Source organism: Porites lutea, chromosome 6 (genome assembly GCF_958299795.1).
Source record: "Porites lutea chromosome 6, jaPorLute2.1, whole genome shotgun sequence".
NCBI classification, from domain to species: Eukaryota; Metazoa; Cnidaria; class Anthozoa; order Scleractinia; family Poritidae; genus Porites; species Porites lutea.
In genome coordinates, this window is record NC_133206.1 from 11475463 (window position 1) to 11491218 (window position 15756).

The following is a 15756-nucleotide window of genomic DNA, read 5'->3' on the forward strand; positions in this document are numbered from 1 at the left end:
GGACGATGGACGGTTTCCAGAGAGAGAGAGAGAGAGCTGGGACGGAATGTATTGACGGCCAGGCACCTCGGCACTTCATTCATACACTGTTTAGCATGGCGGAAGGTGGCATCTTCGCGGAGGACATTGTCAAGAATGCGCAGGGAAATGTAGGGGTTGTTTTAGAAGATGCTGAAGAAACTACTGACGAATCAGACAGTGACGAAGAAGCTCTAAAAAAGGGACAAATAGTGGTTTGTTGGTATCCTTCTGGCAACGAGGAGACCATCTCGATTTCAAAGGTGATAGTAGTGCTTTATTTGCATTTGCGCAATGTTTACCGGCATTTTGATTTTGATCCACGCAATCTTAACTCCTCAATTTTCTTTTCATTTTAACGTCAGTTTCTTATCTCTTAAGACTAAAATTTATCTCATTTACTCTATTGTAGCAATTAAACGTGTCAATTTTTCCTTCGCCCGACTGGAAAAAAAGAACACAACATTAATATTGTACATGTACAAGCGTGTTTTTAAACGTGGGAGATCAACTATATCTGCTAACCTTTTTCAAAATTTCCTTTTGTGATTTCCATTTGCATTTCCTGTAGGCTATTTTCGGTCTCATGCTTGATATTTTATGGAATGTGCAATACTAGATACTGCCTAAGTTGTATAGGTCGACTGAAAGATGTGTATTTGGTGCCTATGCAAGTACCTCAAGAGGCACTTCGATTTTGATATTTGTGTCCATGAAAGGGGGAAAAAGGGAGGTAAAAATGAAATGGCTTTAGAACCATGGCAAAGAAAGTCTTAACACTATTATGTATTTTTTTAAAAACAAGTTTACTCAGCAACTTTTTTTCATGAGCTAGGGAGTACTAGGGAGTCAGCCTACATATGTACAAGGTTTGGAATTAATTTATCGGTCATGGAAAGTCATAGAAAATTTAAATTACTTTTGGCAGATTAGTTACTGCAGATGTCAAAGCAAATATGAAATGAGATAAAGACAATTAAATATGAATAGCACAAATGGTGCAAGTTTTGATGGAAACTACGTATAGAGTTTGGGTCTGTTGAAGATATCTTAGGGCGCTTTTGATTTGTCAGAACTGACCAGCCAGACCATTCCCGTCGCAATGAAAATTTCACTTTTAATCAAAACTATCCAGCGAGATCATTAAATCCTCAACAGTATGCACTGAGGAGATGGTTTTTCAGCAAAAACCCTTTTGAAAAAGCCAATTTCATTTGCTAACTGACTGGTCCAGCCGGCCAGTTCTGACATATAGAAAGTACCCTAAGTTAGCACTGGTGAGGTAAAAAAAAGTGACCAAACAATCCAAGAAAAGTTTTGAAAATTTTGGAAACCAATGGCTATACTGGCTAATTAAGGTCATGGAAAACTGGAAAAGTTCATGGAAAAAGTCATGGAACATCATAAGAGCATGAAACCTGATGTGTTACTTTTGTACCTGACAGTTAAGTTTCACAGTTGATGAACTGAGCTTAATTACAAAAATAAAGTGGTCCTTTATTGAAAGGACTATTATGTAGTACTATTTATAGTACAAGTACACATGAGAGCACTTCTAGAAGGGGAAGGGAAAATAATCCAACATTTTATGTTGAAGATCTTTTGGTGCTATATTTGCAGTAGCAAATCTACCACTCTCTAAAACTGGTTGACCAAGAAAAGATTTTTTAGGCCAAGTGAAAAAAAATAAATGTTTCTCGTCCAGATTTCTATAAAAAAGAGAGTTGGCAACTATAATATATATTTGTAATACATCATATTTTCAACTTTTCTATTATGGCCTTTCGGTTAAATACTTTCTTTAGAAATTATTACCCACCCACAGTGATAAATTGGAGTTCTTCGGTCAAAACAAATATCAATAAATAAAATGTCCGATATTGATTAAACACAAATTGGTTTATTTTAATGCGTGTTTTTAACAACGTGATGCATCCTATTGATATATCTCAATAGTTAGGCTGCATTAAAAACCACAATTTATGACTCAGTATTTAATGAAATTTACTGAAATGAAAAGTAATGCCTGTTACTGGAAACTAAAACAATAATTAATGTTGAAAGTAACACCGGTTTGTTTTTGTTTGTTCCAACTTTTTGTAAGGACTGGCTACCCCAAAAACTGAAGTAGGGCGGGAAGAGAAAGATTTTTTTCTTGGTCTTACCTTTTACTTTAAAGACTTTAACTAAGTGTCAGGTGCTTGCAATATTACGATGTAGGTAAAATTTCAGCCAAAGTGTGAGCTGTAATTGAGTACTGTGAGTACAGCTGTTTTTCTCTTAACGTATACCTTGATGATGCTGCAGCAAGTTAAGAAGGCTTAGCCAAAAACCCTTTTCAATATGCCAAATTAAACTGTCATTAAACTATGAACAAAACCTTTATAACTTCCAAGACATCATTTTCAACATCATTACAAACAAATTTTCTGTGGTTCGCATGTTTTACTTATCTTACTCAAGATTGGGAAGACTTTAGAGGGCAAGCAATTGCATGTGCAATTTTTTTCTGTCACTTGTCAGCTGCACAGTCTTGTGCATCTACAGTGTACTGCTGTGCTTAAAGAATGCAGTGTCCCATATGTTGTTAACTTGCCCGATGGGCAAGTGGCATTTTTTTAGGGTAATTCAAATTATTGAAGAATTGTAATCAATTCTGCTCATCAAAATTCTAGGTGAAATGATTTTTGGGCTAATACATATCAGCAACAGCTTGCCCAAATGGCAAGTGGTAAAACTGACGTTTTTTGCACCGTGACAGTACATCATTTTGCATATTGTCTCATGACCCTTGCATCTCCCTTTGTACCATAGTATAGTAAGAAATTGTGTCTTGGTGCCTAACCAGTTGGGCTAACCATAATGACAAAGGTTTTAAGCAAAATGTACATTTTTTAACTTTGCACTACAGTAAACACCCACATATAAGAACGCACGATTTGGGAGGTCAGGCTGATTGAGTTCTTATTAATCGGGTGCTTAATGATAAATCAGCCTCAAATGTTCTTAAAATGTTCTTAAATTTTTATTTAGTAATACTATCCAAAGCATGTTGCGAGAGGTATATTTAGCATATTTTAGGAAAATAAACTAAATAATTATTCTGTAATTTGATTATATTAACAAATGAAGTTATCCTACAGCACACATAAACTTCCATGTTTTGTAATTATAACACTTTTTCCATTTTATAAGAACATGTTACAATTTTCAGGCTGATCTTGTTCTTATGAAAATAGGGCTTTATTGGCCAAATTTCAGCCTGGTGTTCTTAATCCATTTGTTCTTATATGCAGTGTTTACTGTATCTTGATGTCATGTGTTTTATAGATAAACATGTCTGCCAAACAACTTTTTGTTCTCCCATGAAGTTTTATGGCATATTTGTGGTTCTTTGTGCAGTACAGAACATTGGTTTCAGTGGTTAAATTGGCATGCTAACAGCTGCAAATACAGTGTACTTTAACAGTTAGAAAGTGTGAATATTTCTTACCCTGATCAGTTGGTTTGTTTTGCTCTACAGGTAAAATTGGCTGATAGAGCGCTTCTTCCTGGTGATGTTGTCAAGTTTTCTGATGTCAACCGAGGCACACAGAAAGGATTTGTGAGTAATGTTGAAGTTGCTGCTAGTGTCAAAGTCCTAGTGGCAAACCAGATATTTCACAATTTGGATTGCAAAGAACTCTCCCCTTTACAGGTAACAAAACTTGAAACCAGTAATGACATTCTTGTATACATAACAATAAGATAAACTCAGGATTAACCATTCTACACTTAAACTTGTGATAAAAATTCCCATTAGCATATAGTAGTTTTGAAGCTTTATCTCAAATATTTTCTGGTGGGAATTTGTTTAATAGTTCTACACAGTAGAGAGGCATCTTTAAAATGATTTTATTTTCAAGTGCTAACTTTTAAAAGGTTTAGGCAAATTTCTGGAAGGCATGTATGACAAGTTTTGAATATTTCCCATGGTTTGTAAATTTTATCAGAGTCTGGAACTGTCATGTTGGCATTGACACAAAGAACTTTGGTATTCCAGGTGCCATGCTTGTCTTAGAGGTGTCAATTTGTTACAACAAAGTTTTAGAGGAACTACCACTTAGAAAAAAATAATTCTTCCCTACACTCATCTCATAAAACTACTGATGAGACTGTGACTGGTCACCATTGGAACCAAAGATTGAGTGCTGGATGCCAGATTTTCAGAGTCCTTTACTCCCTGTGGTTTTTAATTTATGTGAAAAATTGTCTCAAGTGACCTTTAAAGTGCCATGGTTACAGGCACCTTATTGTTTTATGTGCACCTGCATTTGCATAATAGAGGTACTGTGTATGTACCCTAGCTCCAGAGGTCCATTCTTGAAATGTGTGGGATAACATAAACCCTGCTCACGGTTTGATAAAGCTCCCAAGACAGGATAAGGTAATAAGGTAAGGAAAAAGCCCTCTGGCACCCACATGGCCGTGGTACTTGATGGACCTGCATGCATCCAAACCTCTTATTCCATTGGTCCCTATACTACCTATTGTTTTCAGGGATAAGGGGCATTGTTATGTCACCATCCCCATTGTTTTCCCAGCCAATCACAAACCTTGTTTGGGATAGGTGCAGGTCGGCCCATAGTACTATGTGTGTAAATAACAACAGAAAAATATGGAGATTTTTACAGAAAAGAAACAACCCAAATTATGACCTGGCAAGCAAAAAGTGTGCTTTTAAAAGTTGATGTTAATTTCAAACCCTTTCCTTTGGGTATTTTTATGCAGCCCTCTATGTGTTTTGCAGCATTTTATAATTGGAGCTCATGTTAGCTTGGGTCCATGGCTTGGAACAGTCACTGAGGTGTACAGACGAGTTGTAATTATGCTAAAGAATGGCTCAAGGTATAGTAATTTGATCACACAGACACGGGTTTTAAACCAATGATAATATTGAACCACAACATAAAGCCGTATACACTCATGTATCTTATTTTTTTTTAAAAAAAATTGGTGTGACATATCTTTATATATTTACAGTGCAACCGGGAAAACTGTGAACGCTTGAAATATCTCAGGAATGTTTATTGTGTTATGCCCAGTCACAGCAAAGATCAGGACATGCAAGCAAGCCACAAAACCACAAACTAATTAACATTCTTGCTTGGGGTTCAGTTTTCTCATTCCTGGTTTGCTTTTTTTTTTTTTGCAAAACAATAACATTCCAGAAGTATTTCTGGAGTTAACGGTTTTCTCGGTTTGCTGTCACTATGTTGTTTGTACTCTATAACCATTAATGTAGATGTAAATATTAAGTGATTCATTTATTTCTGTTTAATTTTCATAATATTTTCACAAATTACTTTTCAGGTGTGCTATAGAAGGGCCTGCAGGAGAACAGTCATCAATGTTGTTTGATATGAGTGATCAGCGAGATGAGGTAATCTAGCCACTTCCTGAAAAGAAAAGCTACCTTATAGACTTGCTCTGAGCAGCTGTTTTGAAGAAAGTTCAGGCTAAATAAAAAAGTTTAACTATCATCTCCAATGCTCTCTTTTGTTGCAGAGCAAACATTTTGTCATGTGCCTGTTTCTTGTTGACTTGATTTTGTCTTCTAGTTGGGTTTACTATTTTGGGGAACAAGGGTGGTCCAGTGGTGAGAGCTCTTGCCTCTCGCCGATATTTGGCCCAGGTACACATCCCGGCATTGATGCCATAAGTGTGCGGAGTTTGTTTGTTGATTCTCTACCTTGCTCCGAGAGGTTTTTCTCCGGATACTTTGGTTTTCCCCTCTCCTCAAAAACCAACACTTCTAAATTCCAATTTGATCATCAACACATGGACATGTTTAAAATGAGTTCTTAAGAGTTCCTAAGTGCTTCATGGTTAAACAAATTACAATTCATTGCTTTTGTTTTATAATGGTATTCCAACTAAAATTCAACAGCTCCTGTCTGAATGTTTTCTTTTAATTTTGTATTGTTGTAGGATTGTCCTTTCTATTCTCCGCTATTTTACCCTGGCCAGAGATTGACAGGTTCTGCCAGAGCATTCAAAGAAGCCAAATGGTTATCAGGTGTAAAACCCATCTTAAACAACCAGTCACACATTAAAGGAACTGTAGAGGAGGTAAATACCCACCGTGTTGTACGAAAGTTTTGCGGGTTCTAATTTTTGCGATTTTTCCAGCGATCCACAAAAAGTAAGTTCCCACAAACAAAATTTACCACAAACATTTTTCCCGCAAAAATTTGCTCCAGAGTAAATTAATATTCTCTAACTTAAATTCACTACACAAAAATACAGAAGTAAAAAATCATGTCTGTCCAATTACAACTTGCCTCAAAACAGTGTACAATGAATTACTGGTTTTACATAGGGTATGCATACCGTAGCATGTTTGAAAATATGTATTTCTATTGCACGTACTTAACAAAACCAAAATATTATCAATGCTGGGTACTGGGTGCCTCCTGAAAATTGCAAAAATTAGTTTCCAGCAAGAAAAACCAATCTGTCCTAATTGCAAAAATTAGTTCCCGCAAAACACAAAAAATGGCCAATTCACAATAAATTCCTGCAAAAATTTCGTGCCACACGGTAGTCCAAAAGTGAAACCCGTCATGTAATACTGCAGCCTGAATAAAAGTTTCTTTCTAAACCACTATTCAATTAGATCCAAATTTCTTGTCCAGTACATCCATCATTGTCCCACATTTGTCTCTTTTTTCCCTTTCTTCTTTCTTTCTCTCAGTGGCTTGTTATATTTAAAGTGTTTGATTATATTTATCAGGTCAGTGTAATAGCATGTGAAGTAGATTGGCAAGTCTGTGGTGCATGGCAACAAGGTTGCAATGGAGATGAATGTCTAAAACCACCAGATCTCACTGTGACTCAGGAACAGCTTCCTAGGTAAATTGGCTTGTTTACTTTACTCCTTCAGTTTATTGGTTACAGTGAGTTTGTCAGTCAATCAGAATGTGGCAAGAGACCAATTTCAATACATTTAAATTCATACTTAACTTGGCTCTGAGGCTTGGGGGAATAAAACATAAGAAATGTATCATTCATTGCTGAGCCTCAAGATGATGTCTTTTGTTTTAATCCCCTTAAGCCTCAGAGCCAAGTATGAATTTTGATTTATTAAAATTGGTCTGTTGTAGAATTTTACTGAGCGATGAGTTATCTTGAGTTAGCAGTGTAATTTACAAGCGCTTGGAAAGAAGACTTTTTTAATTGAATTTGGCACCAAATATCCTACCTTACACATACCAATATGTAGTAAAGACAATGTGTTCCTTTGTTTACTAACAGATTGTTAGTTGTGAACCATTTCCGACATGCAAACCTTCAAGTTGGAGACAAAGCATTCTATACAGTGAAGGCACATGATCTCAGATATATTTCTAGTGGTGAGAGCTTATTAAAGGAACAGACTGATGATAATGATAATACTGAACATGCCTACACCAGCCCAACATCTGACAGTCAGGTAGAAGGGTGTGGTGTACATGAAGTACAGCCTGTAAAAACTTGTCAAGGAAAAACGCTGACTGAAAGAGGAGATTTTGAAGGCAACTGTTTAAGATCTGAAGAAAGTGCAGACAGCCTTGTGCCTGAAAGTGATTCAAAAACCATTGGTGGGCCGACATCAACAAGCTCTCTCTGTGAGGCAAATCCAACGGTAAATACGACCTCTGAACTTGCACCTACAGACAAAAGACAATCGATGGCAATTGTGACTGAAACTGGTGATGGGATAAATCAGATTGACATAAATGATGGCCATCATACTGCTGGCTCAGATTCTGCTGATGCAGACGAAGATTCAGATGGAGGCGAAACTGTAACGCCAAAAGCAAAGGCCTCTGGATCATTTAAACATGAATCTGGTTCATCTCATGTAGTGCGTTACCCCACTAAACGAAGGAAGAAACGGTTAAGAAGGAAGCGAAAAGCGGCGCCTCCCCTGAAGGTCAATATTGGGGACAGGGTGTGCGTAGAGGTGACAAATACTTGTACCACAGTTGATGTTATATGGCAAGATGGTTCTAAACAGGATAAGATCTTATCCACGGATGTGACTCCAGTGTTTCACTTGGATGAGCTGGAGTTTTTTCCGGGGGATTTTATTTCTGATAAAAGAGGTGAGCTATACGCTTACACAGTTACAGTGCTTCAATAAACGAAAGACTTCAATTTATCTTCCCCGAATCTAACCAGGCTTAGTTTGTACAACGAAAAATCCCTACTATTTCAAAAAATTGCGGTTGTCATAATTTGGGAAAAACTCCTAGACATGAATGCAAAAACAGCATCAAACGAAAGTACTACACATACATTGTAGCAGCCTTTATTTTACCTCTAACAATTTGAATTTCATCCGTACACTTGAAGGTTAAGAAAAACTATTTGAACCAACCTCGTCCCCAGGGCTTTTCTCTTGAAAAATGGGAAAAGCCCTGGGGACGAGGTTGTATTTGTACAGTAGTTTGAGGTAATATATCAAACATGAGATGCAGTGTTTCATCACCAGATGAAACACCAAGAAGAGAGTTGAAAATACGACGCGTAGCGGAGTATTTTTGACGAACTTCGAGGTGTTTCATCTGGTGATGAAACTCTGTGTCGAATGTTTGATATTTCTTCTCAAACAAAATCATTTTTGAAGGAGAAATTAAGGATGCAAAAATGAGCAGTTTTTCATCCGATATCCAAACACTCATTAAACATTAATTTCCTTTGAATTTTCTTTATGAATTATTAATGAGTTTGAGAAGTTAGATTCTTAAACTCATCAAGAATTCAAAGCCAAAAAAAATCATGTACCGTGACGTGCTTGGATATCTGATGAAAAACTCCTTGCTTTGTCGTCACCATTTACTTCAGTTTTTTATCACAGTATCGAACACCTCGAAGTTCGTCAAAAAAATTAATATTTTCAGCTTTTTTGTCCGTGTTTGAATTGTGAGGAATTACCGTTTCTTTTGTGTAAAATGCTTTAGTACATGGTGTTTTACTCCGGTTTATCTGAGCAAAATATTTCAGTGTCCCTTCAAATTTGGTGTACAGGAAACTTACTTGCTGTAAAAATGTACTCCAAACAGAAAATGCCGACCCATCTATCTATGGGGTGGTTCTTACCGCTGACCACAAGTCGCGCATGTGTCATGTCAAGTGGTTTTCGCGAGAAGGCCAGGAGCTGCGTGATGAACGTGACGTGAGCGTGTATGACATCACGGAACACACGGACTTTGTGTTTAGTGCTGGTGATGTAGTGGTTCGTGTAGCAAAAGGTGACAGTGACGGTACAGTTGCTGAAGGCGGAGACAAGCCTATTCCCTGTGTAGGGCAGGTTGGTTGTGCTTTTGAACTAAATCAACTTATTTTCCATAGGCAAATGACTGTACCTTACTATTTTTGGTAGAGGCAGGAGCTGTTATGGGCTCCTGGTAGTGGTTAGTTTCCTTGGGTAAAAATTGTAGCAATTAGGGGCAACATAGAAACAAAGGTGATGGATCTTGGTTGATTTAATCAAGAAGCCATTTGCATGATGGCGTCATTTTACTACTACGACCAGAATCCTCTTCTCTTTTCCTTTCATATTCTAATTTGGTATTCCCAGTGAGGTTTCGAAAGCAAAATCCTAAAGGATTCTGGTCGTGGTAGTAAAATGACATCATCGTGCAAATGGTCTATTGATTAATTTTTGTTTGGGAGGAGAGATTAACCTTCAACCATAACATTATGGAGCTCGAGCAAAGGAGGTTTTGAGCGTTGTACGTCAACTAGAAGTGAGGCCTTTTGCCACTTAATATGCCTCCACGCTACAGGATTTGTATGTATGCCTTTACACTCATAGAAACGATTTGCCTTCTCAAAACGGGGCCCATGAATGCAAAAAGTCCACTTCTGGTTGACGTGAGTTGATCAAAAATGTCCTTGCTCGAGCTCCCTATTTACTCACGTTTAATACCCACGGCTCACGACATAACGCCATACTCTTGGAATTTTTTGAAGTGTGAAAGAGATATAACCTTACCGCTGCAGTCATGCGCACTCAGGCAAAGCATCAATGCGCGTGCTTGTTGTTCTTGGCATTTCCTCGTCATTTAAGATTAAGTCACTGAGGTGCTGTATAGAATGCATGTGATCAAATAGACAGAAAGGATACAGTGCGTATGAGAGTTTATAGTGGTCCTTTCTATCGTTTACATTCGTTTTTTGTTATTTCAGGTTACCCTTGTAGATGAAGAAGGCTCTGTCTTCATAAAATGGGTGGACAAGACTCTTTCCAAAGTTAAACCTCAAGAACTGTATAAAATTGATGCCGAGGTGAGGCGTCGGTTAACTGTTGATTTTTCAAATTAGACTGTTGAGTTACGTCACTGACTGCCGAAACGTCACCTTTGTCAGACATTCTCCAGGCTTGAAAATTCACCATCGTATTTTACATAACTGATCGCGTAATATTTTCGACCCTTTATTCAAAACCGTTCTATTGCCGGCAGGATGATGGTCATCTATCGACGGACGGTTCTACAGTTGAATCAGAAGATGAATGGGAGACAGCCAGTGGAGAAAGTGAGGATGATGAAGATTTAGCAGTTGACATTATGGATCTTGCTGCAGCAGCAGGAGAGAGTGGTGACATTACAGCTGATCAGGCAGGGCAGACCACTGATGAAGGAGGAGAAAATGTTGATAGAGAAGCTCTACATGAGGCCAGAAACAGGATGAATGAAATTCTATCCAATTCTAATCCACGTAAGCTGTTTAAATGTGATTGACTAGCCTGAGAAAACAGCCGACATTTTGCGTCTCCACCTTTCTCGAGGACAGGCTTCCTTGCGTCTGAGGAATGACTGCAGAAATTGTATACTGATGACGTGTCACTACCCAGATGTGATTGGTGATTCTGATTGGTCGTGCCGCGTAAGCACTACTCAGGTCTTGGTAGTGACACGTCATCAGTATGGAATTTCTGCGCTTGTTCCGCAGACTTCATTTCGCGGGGAAACCAGTGGTAGCGTCGTGAAAGGCTGGCTGCTTTCATAGGGTATCAGGGGTCAGTTTAATAATACTTTTACAAGTGTAATTTAAAAGTGTAGTTTTTGTTTTTTTACTCTAAAACAGTGGCTACATTTGTAAAAGGTTCATTAAATTGTCCCCAGGTGACGAGTGCAGCCAACTGTGTGTGCTTTAGATGTTTAAAAACCACCCACACACATGCTTATTTTACGCTTTAATTTTACAATCAGATTTGCTCAAGTTTTCATCGTTGTTCTTTTAAACATCTTAATTGTTTTTTGGCTGCATGTAGTAATATTACAAGAGAGTTAGAGAAGTGAGGTTGAACAACTGGTCAGGAGTACAATGCCTTGACCTCTTTCGCTGGCCCAGCTTCAGCGTTGAAGACGTGACTTGTAGTTCTACTTTTTACGTCTGTAAACAAACTCGTTTGGTATGGTCATTTAATTAAAGCTGTTTAGCAGTTCTTTCACATGGTATCTTTTGCTACTTTATGAACAAGATGAAATTTGAGATATTCAGTGAATTTTTCTTTTAGCCATCTCCCAACATTTTAAAACCTCTTGACTACAAGTAGTTATCGATCACATTTATGTATTTATTTCTTTATCAGCTTTCATGACGTTTGAAAACGTTCCGGAAAGTCACACTTACAAGTACTCCACGTTCCAGGCTCAGAACCCAGGCCGCTTTCTCTCTTGTATGAGAAAAGAAATGGCACTCTTGACTTTTTCACTGCCAGCGGGAATAATTGTCAGGGGATATGAAGATCGAGTGGTAATTCTTTGCTTGTTTACCAATTTTTTTTGTCTTTATCTCAGTCAGAGCAGCGCCATATTTTTCGCACTTGGAGCTGCAGAGATGGAGACCAAGTTGTGTGAAACGCGAGAGCGGTTCTCAATCATTGAAATCCCGAAACACAAATGTCCATTTGTTTGATGTTAGGTTGTTGCGCGCGTTTCACGCGCTTGGCTCTGTATTCGCCACTTTAGAAAATACCATAATAATCTTTTTGTCCCCCCCACCCCCCCCCCCCCCCCAAAAAAAAATTACAATCGTTCCAAGAGAAACTGAAAACGATAGTTATGCAAAATTTGGGGGGTGGGCGGGACAGAAAGACAATTATAGTATTTTCTAAAGTGGCGAATCCAAGATGTAGCCTCGAGATTCGATTGGCTCATTCGCTTGTCTGCTTCTGTTAAACGTACTATCCGCTCTGTTCTGTTAAGGTTAATCGAAATCAAGTTAAGATTAATGTTCATAGCAGGCATTATTTAGCCGAGCGCGAAAGGAAAACACGGTCAACTAAACAACGCCTGTTTGCAGGCCAAGTTGATATTTTCATTTCAACTCTGTCAAATCTGACCACTCCAGAACAGTGCGTTTTTGTAAGCTTCCCCCGCTTATTTGCGATTCAGAATTCAATATTTATTTTTCTTAGCCATCAGATTGTGTGATGTTTAGACTAGATCATAGGGCACGAAAATACAGAAATCAGCGTACCCTCTTCAAATATTGATTTTTCGTTTATTTTGGTAGGACATATTACGAGTGATGATCACAGGGCCTGTGGATACTCCGTACGAACATGGGCTGTTTGTATTTGACGTTAGACTGCCGTCAGATTATCCAGCCTCCCCTCCCTTGTTCCATTATTTTTCCCAATGTTCGGGTCGTTTGAACCCAAACCTTTACGAGGACGGCAAGGTCTGCGTCAGCCTCTTGGGGACCTGGGCTGGGCGCGGAAGCGAGGTTTGGACATCAAAGTCGAACGTACTGCAAGTTTTGGTTTCAATACAGGGTAATTTTTGTAGTTAACAAATACGCAGAATTTTTACTGTAGCTCTTTCATGGGCAAAATATTTTTCCGTGTGACCTTTGCTTTATACTAGTAAAAAATTACTCCTTAAAAAGCGCTGGCAACAGTTCCGTCCAGTGAACAACACTAGCTTCCGTCTGCCCTTCACTTTTAGGTGTGATCCTCAACAGCATCTTGGTCAGCATTAGATTGCATCGGCCTAAACCCCTTGGCTCCCTTATGAAGTTTACACAACGTAGTATTCTTAATTGCTTCAACACTACACTTAGATGAATTTCTAGGTCAGCATTAGATCCCATCGGCCTGTCATCTTGAGTATGAGGGGTGAAGGCAGAGCTACTCCCGGAATTTTCGCAACTTTGACCCTGGAACACTTGGCCGGCCTATACAACTGTTATTTTGCTCGTACCAAATTCTAGACTAGACACCAAACACCCCTACCCTTTCAAAGGACTAATTGTGATGGATAAACTCCAATTCTGCGTTTGCTAATTAAGGTCCGGAAATTGCATATATTTGTACCCTGAAAACCTCCTGGAATTTCATTTTTAATTTGGACGACTTTGTTTTATAAGTCATCATTTTGAACGCTATTTTTCGGCATTTATCGCAAGGTTCGAATTCCTGGACGTGTTTTGACAAAACCTTCAATGCTGTTGTCAGTGTAGTAACGTCTTAGTTTTGCTTTGCATTATTTTCCTCACTTACATGTGTTGTCCGCGACTGTGCTTACACGGTGGGTGGCTCAACCTAAAATGTTCTGCAATTGGTATAGGATTTTATGGAGCCGACACCAATTGTGGAATTGCACGCATCTTAGGCATCCTACTGATGAACGGTTGGGACACGTAGATATATTTTTTAGCAACTACTATAATTTGCAGTCTGTGTACTTTCAATAGATCTGGTTCGTTCGTACCTTTACTGTTTAACAAAGTAGGATAATAAGCGCACACATTTCGAAGAATTATCGTACGTTAAGTTTTACTCATTACTCCTGTTTAAGTTTGGTAAGCAGAGGAAATCGTTAACTGCTTTCAGGGTCTTAAGAGTTAATATTTCATTTATTTAGGATTAATACTGTGTAGTGAGCCTTATTACAACGAGGCTGGCTATGAGAAGCAAAGAGGCACGGTGGAGGGACGAGAAAACAGCCGCCTGTACAATGAAATGGTTTTACTAAAACTGGTTCAATCCATGGAAAGACTCCTAAGAAATCCTCCTGCTGGTCTGGAGAACGAAATACTAAAACATTTTGCACATCACGGGGCCAGGTAAGACTTGATGAAACTTTTTTGAAGTGTCCGATTAAAAGGCATCTCAATTTTACTTCCCCATTAGCAATAAGCTGAAAATCAAATTTTCAAAAATAGCTATTGTTAAACAGGTTAACTTAATGTAGCTATCTAGTTTGGACCAGAGTAGTGGCCCTAAATATCACAGGAGGTGGCTTCCATAACTTGTAAAGTAGATTTGTTAACTATCAACTCATTTCCCGCTCAGTTATAATTTACCTTACTGAGCAAAAAAAGGCCTCGAACATATTCCACACAAAGATCGTTCTTGAATTTTTCTTAAGGTAAATGTCGTGTCCTTCTATCTTCAGATTTGTTGTTTAGGTAAGCTAAATCGTCGTTGTTTGTTGTTAACTTGGCAGAATGATACGAAAATTCAAGCGTTGGATTGCTTTGTTCCACGAACAAGCAACAGCTGTGCCAGGCTGTGATGGCGAAAAATCTACTAACGATGAGGTGAAGGTTAATGAGTTGGAGGAAAAAGGACCGAGAAGTGAGAATGAAAACGCTTGCATGAAGGACACTAGTAATGTTGACACGATGCAAGCTAAAGTTACATCAAGCTGCATCAGGGAAGAGTGTGTTCAAGCACATACGATGTCTGGGGAACTGTTAACGAATGACGAAGTACATCACACTGAACCTTGCAGCAATGGTGTCAGCAAAGATGATTCCGACCAATCAGCTGTCTTGCCTGAAGGAAAACCTTCAAATGTCGAACCCCAAGGCGCATGTCAAGACGCCATGACATCAGAGAAGGATGTTCCAGATTATCCCTTGTTCCCACTCTCCCGCGGTTTTTGTTTGAGTCTCGTGAGAGCGTTGGACAGTTTTGAAGCCGCCTTGGAAAAGGCTCAACTGACAGACAGCTCTGAGTAGACTTCAACATCCTACGATTGGGTCTTGTATCGCTTTATACGTCATAAAATCTAACACACAAATAAGGTGGAAATATTTTATATGTATTTATTTATTTTTCAGTTTATCTGAGTATAAAGAGATTGAATTCATTGTAAAATGCTGTTATCCGCCTAGTTTGGTCTGTTTTGTTATTTACTTAACTTCGTATAGAAAAGGTCAAGTTTGTTTCCGTTGCATGGCATGTGAATACTTCACCCTACTTTTACTTCCTCGCTTTCCGGCTTACTTCTTGCCAGCCCCATCCTATTTACACCTTCACGGCTTTACGTTTTCACTTTAGGTTAGTTTTTGCCATTAGATCATTTGTCGCCCCCAGGCCTTATTATCCTGGACGGCTTATATTCGCTTCCGGGTCGCGTGGTCCGAGCAAATTCCCTATTACGTCACCGAAAATCCGGTTATAACTGAATTATAACTCAAGGAACCTCAACCAAGGAAATGTGGTTTATTTGTGGATGCCATGTTCCACCATGCAAATCAGTAGCCTGTGAACAGGCTCTCTGTTTGGGGAAAAAAATATCAAGGAAAGGGAAGGGAAAAGGGGGGGGAGACCACAGGCTAGCAAATCAGTGATACGTTGATCACTGCTAGCCGTAACAAACTTTGATGATAATTCTTAGAATGCAGTAATCCGTTACAGGGTGCGTTATTCGATATGACAGTTCTTTTGTAAACAGCTTTTATAATGAT

General features: G+C 38.6%; 1 protein-coding gene across 1 annotated transcript; it reads left to right on the forward strand.

Moving 5' to 3' along the window:
• Window positions 1-84: 84 nt before the first annotated feature.
• On the forward strand, window positions 85-15379 carry LOC140940635 ((E3-independent) E2 ubiquitin-conjugating enzyme UBE2O-like). The gene is made up of 14 exons (XM_073389625.1): window positions 85-281; window positions 3542-3715; window positions 4808-4905; window positions 5371-5440; window positions 5989-6129; window positions 6794-6912; window positions 7315-8147; window positions 9108-9355; window positions 10237-10335; window positions 10512-10767; window positions 11645-11808; window positions 12571-12832; window positions 13923-14124; window positions 14508-15379. The coding sequence occupies exons 1-14, from the start codon at window positions 96-98 to the stop codon at window positions 15022-15024; spliced, it is 3369 nt and encodes a 1122-aa protein (XP_073245726.1). The 5' UTR covers window positions 85-95; the 3' UTR covers window positions 15025-15379.
• The last annotated feature ends 377 nt before the right edge of the window (window positions 15380-15756 follow it).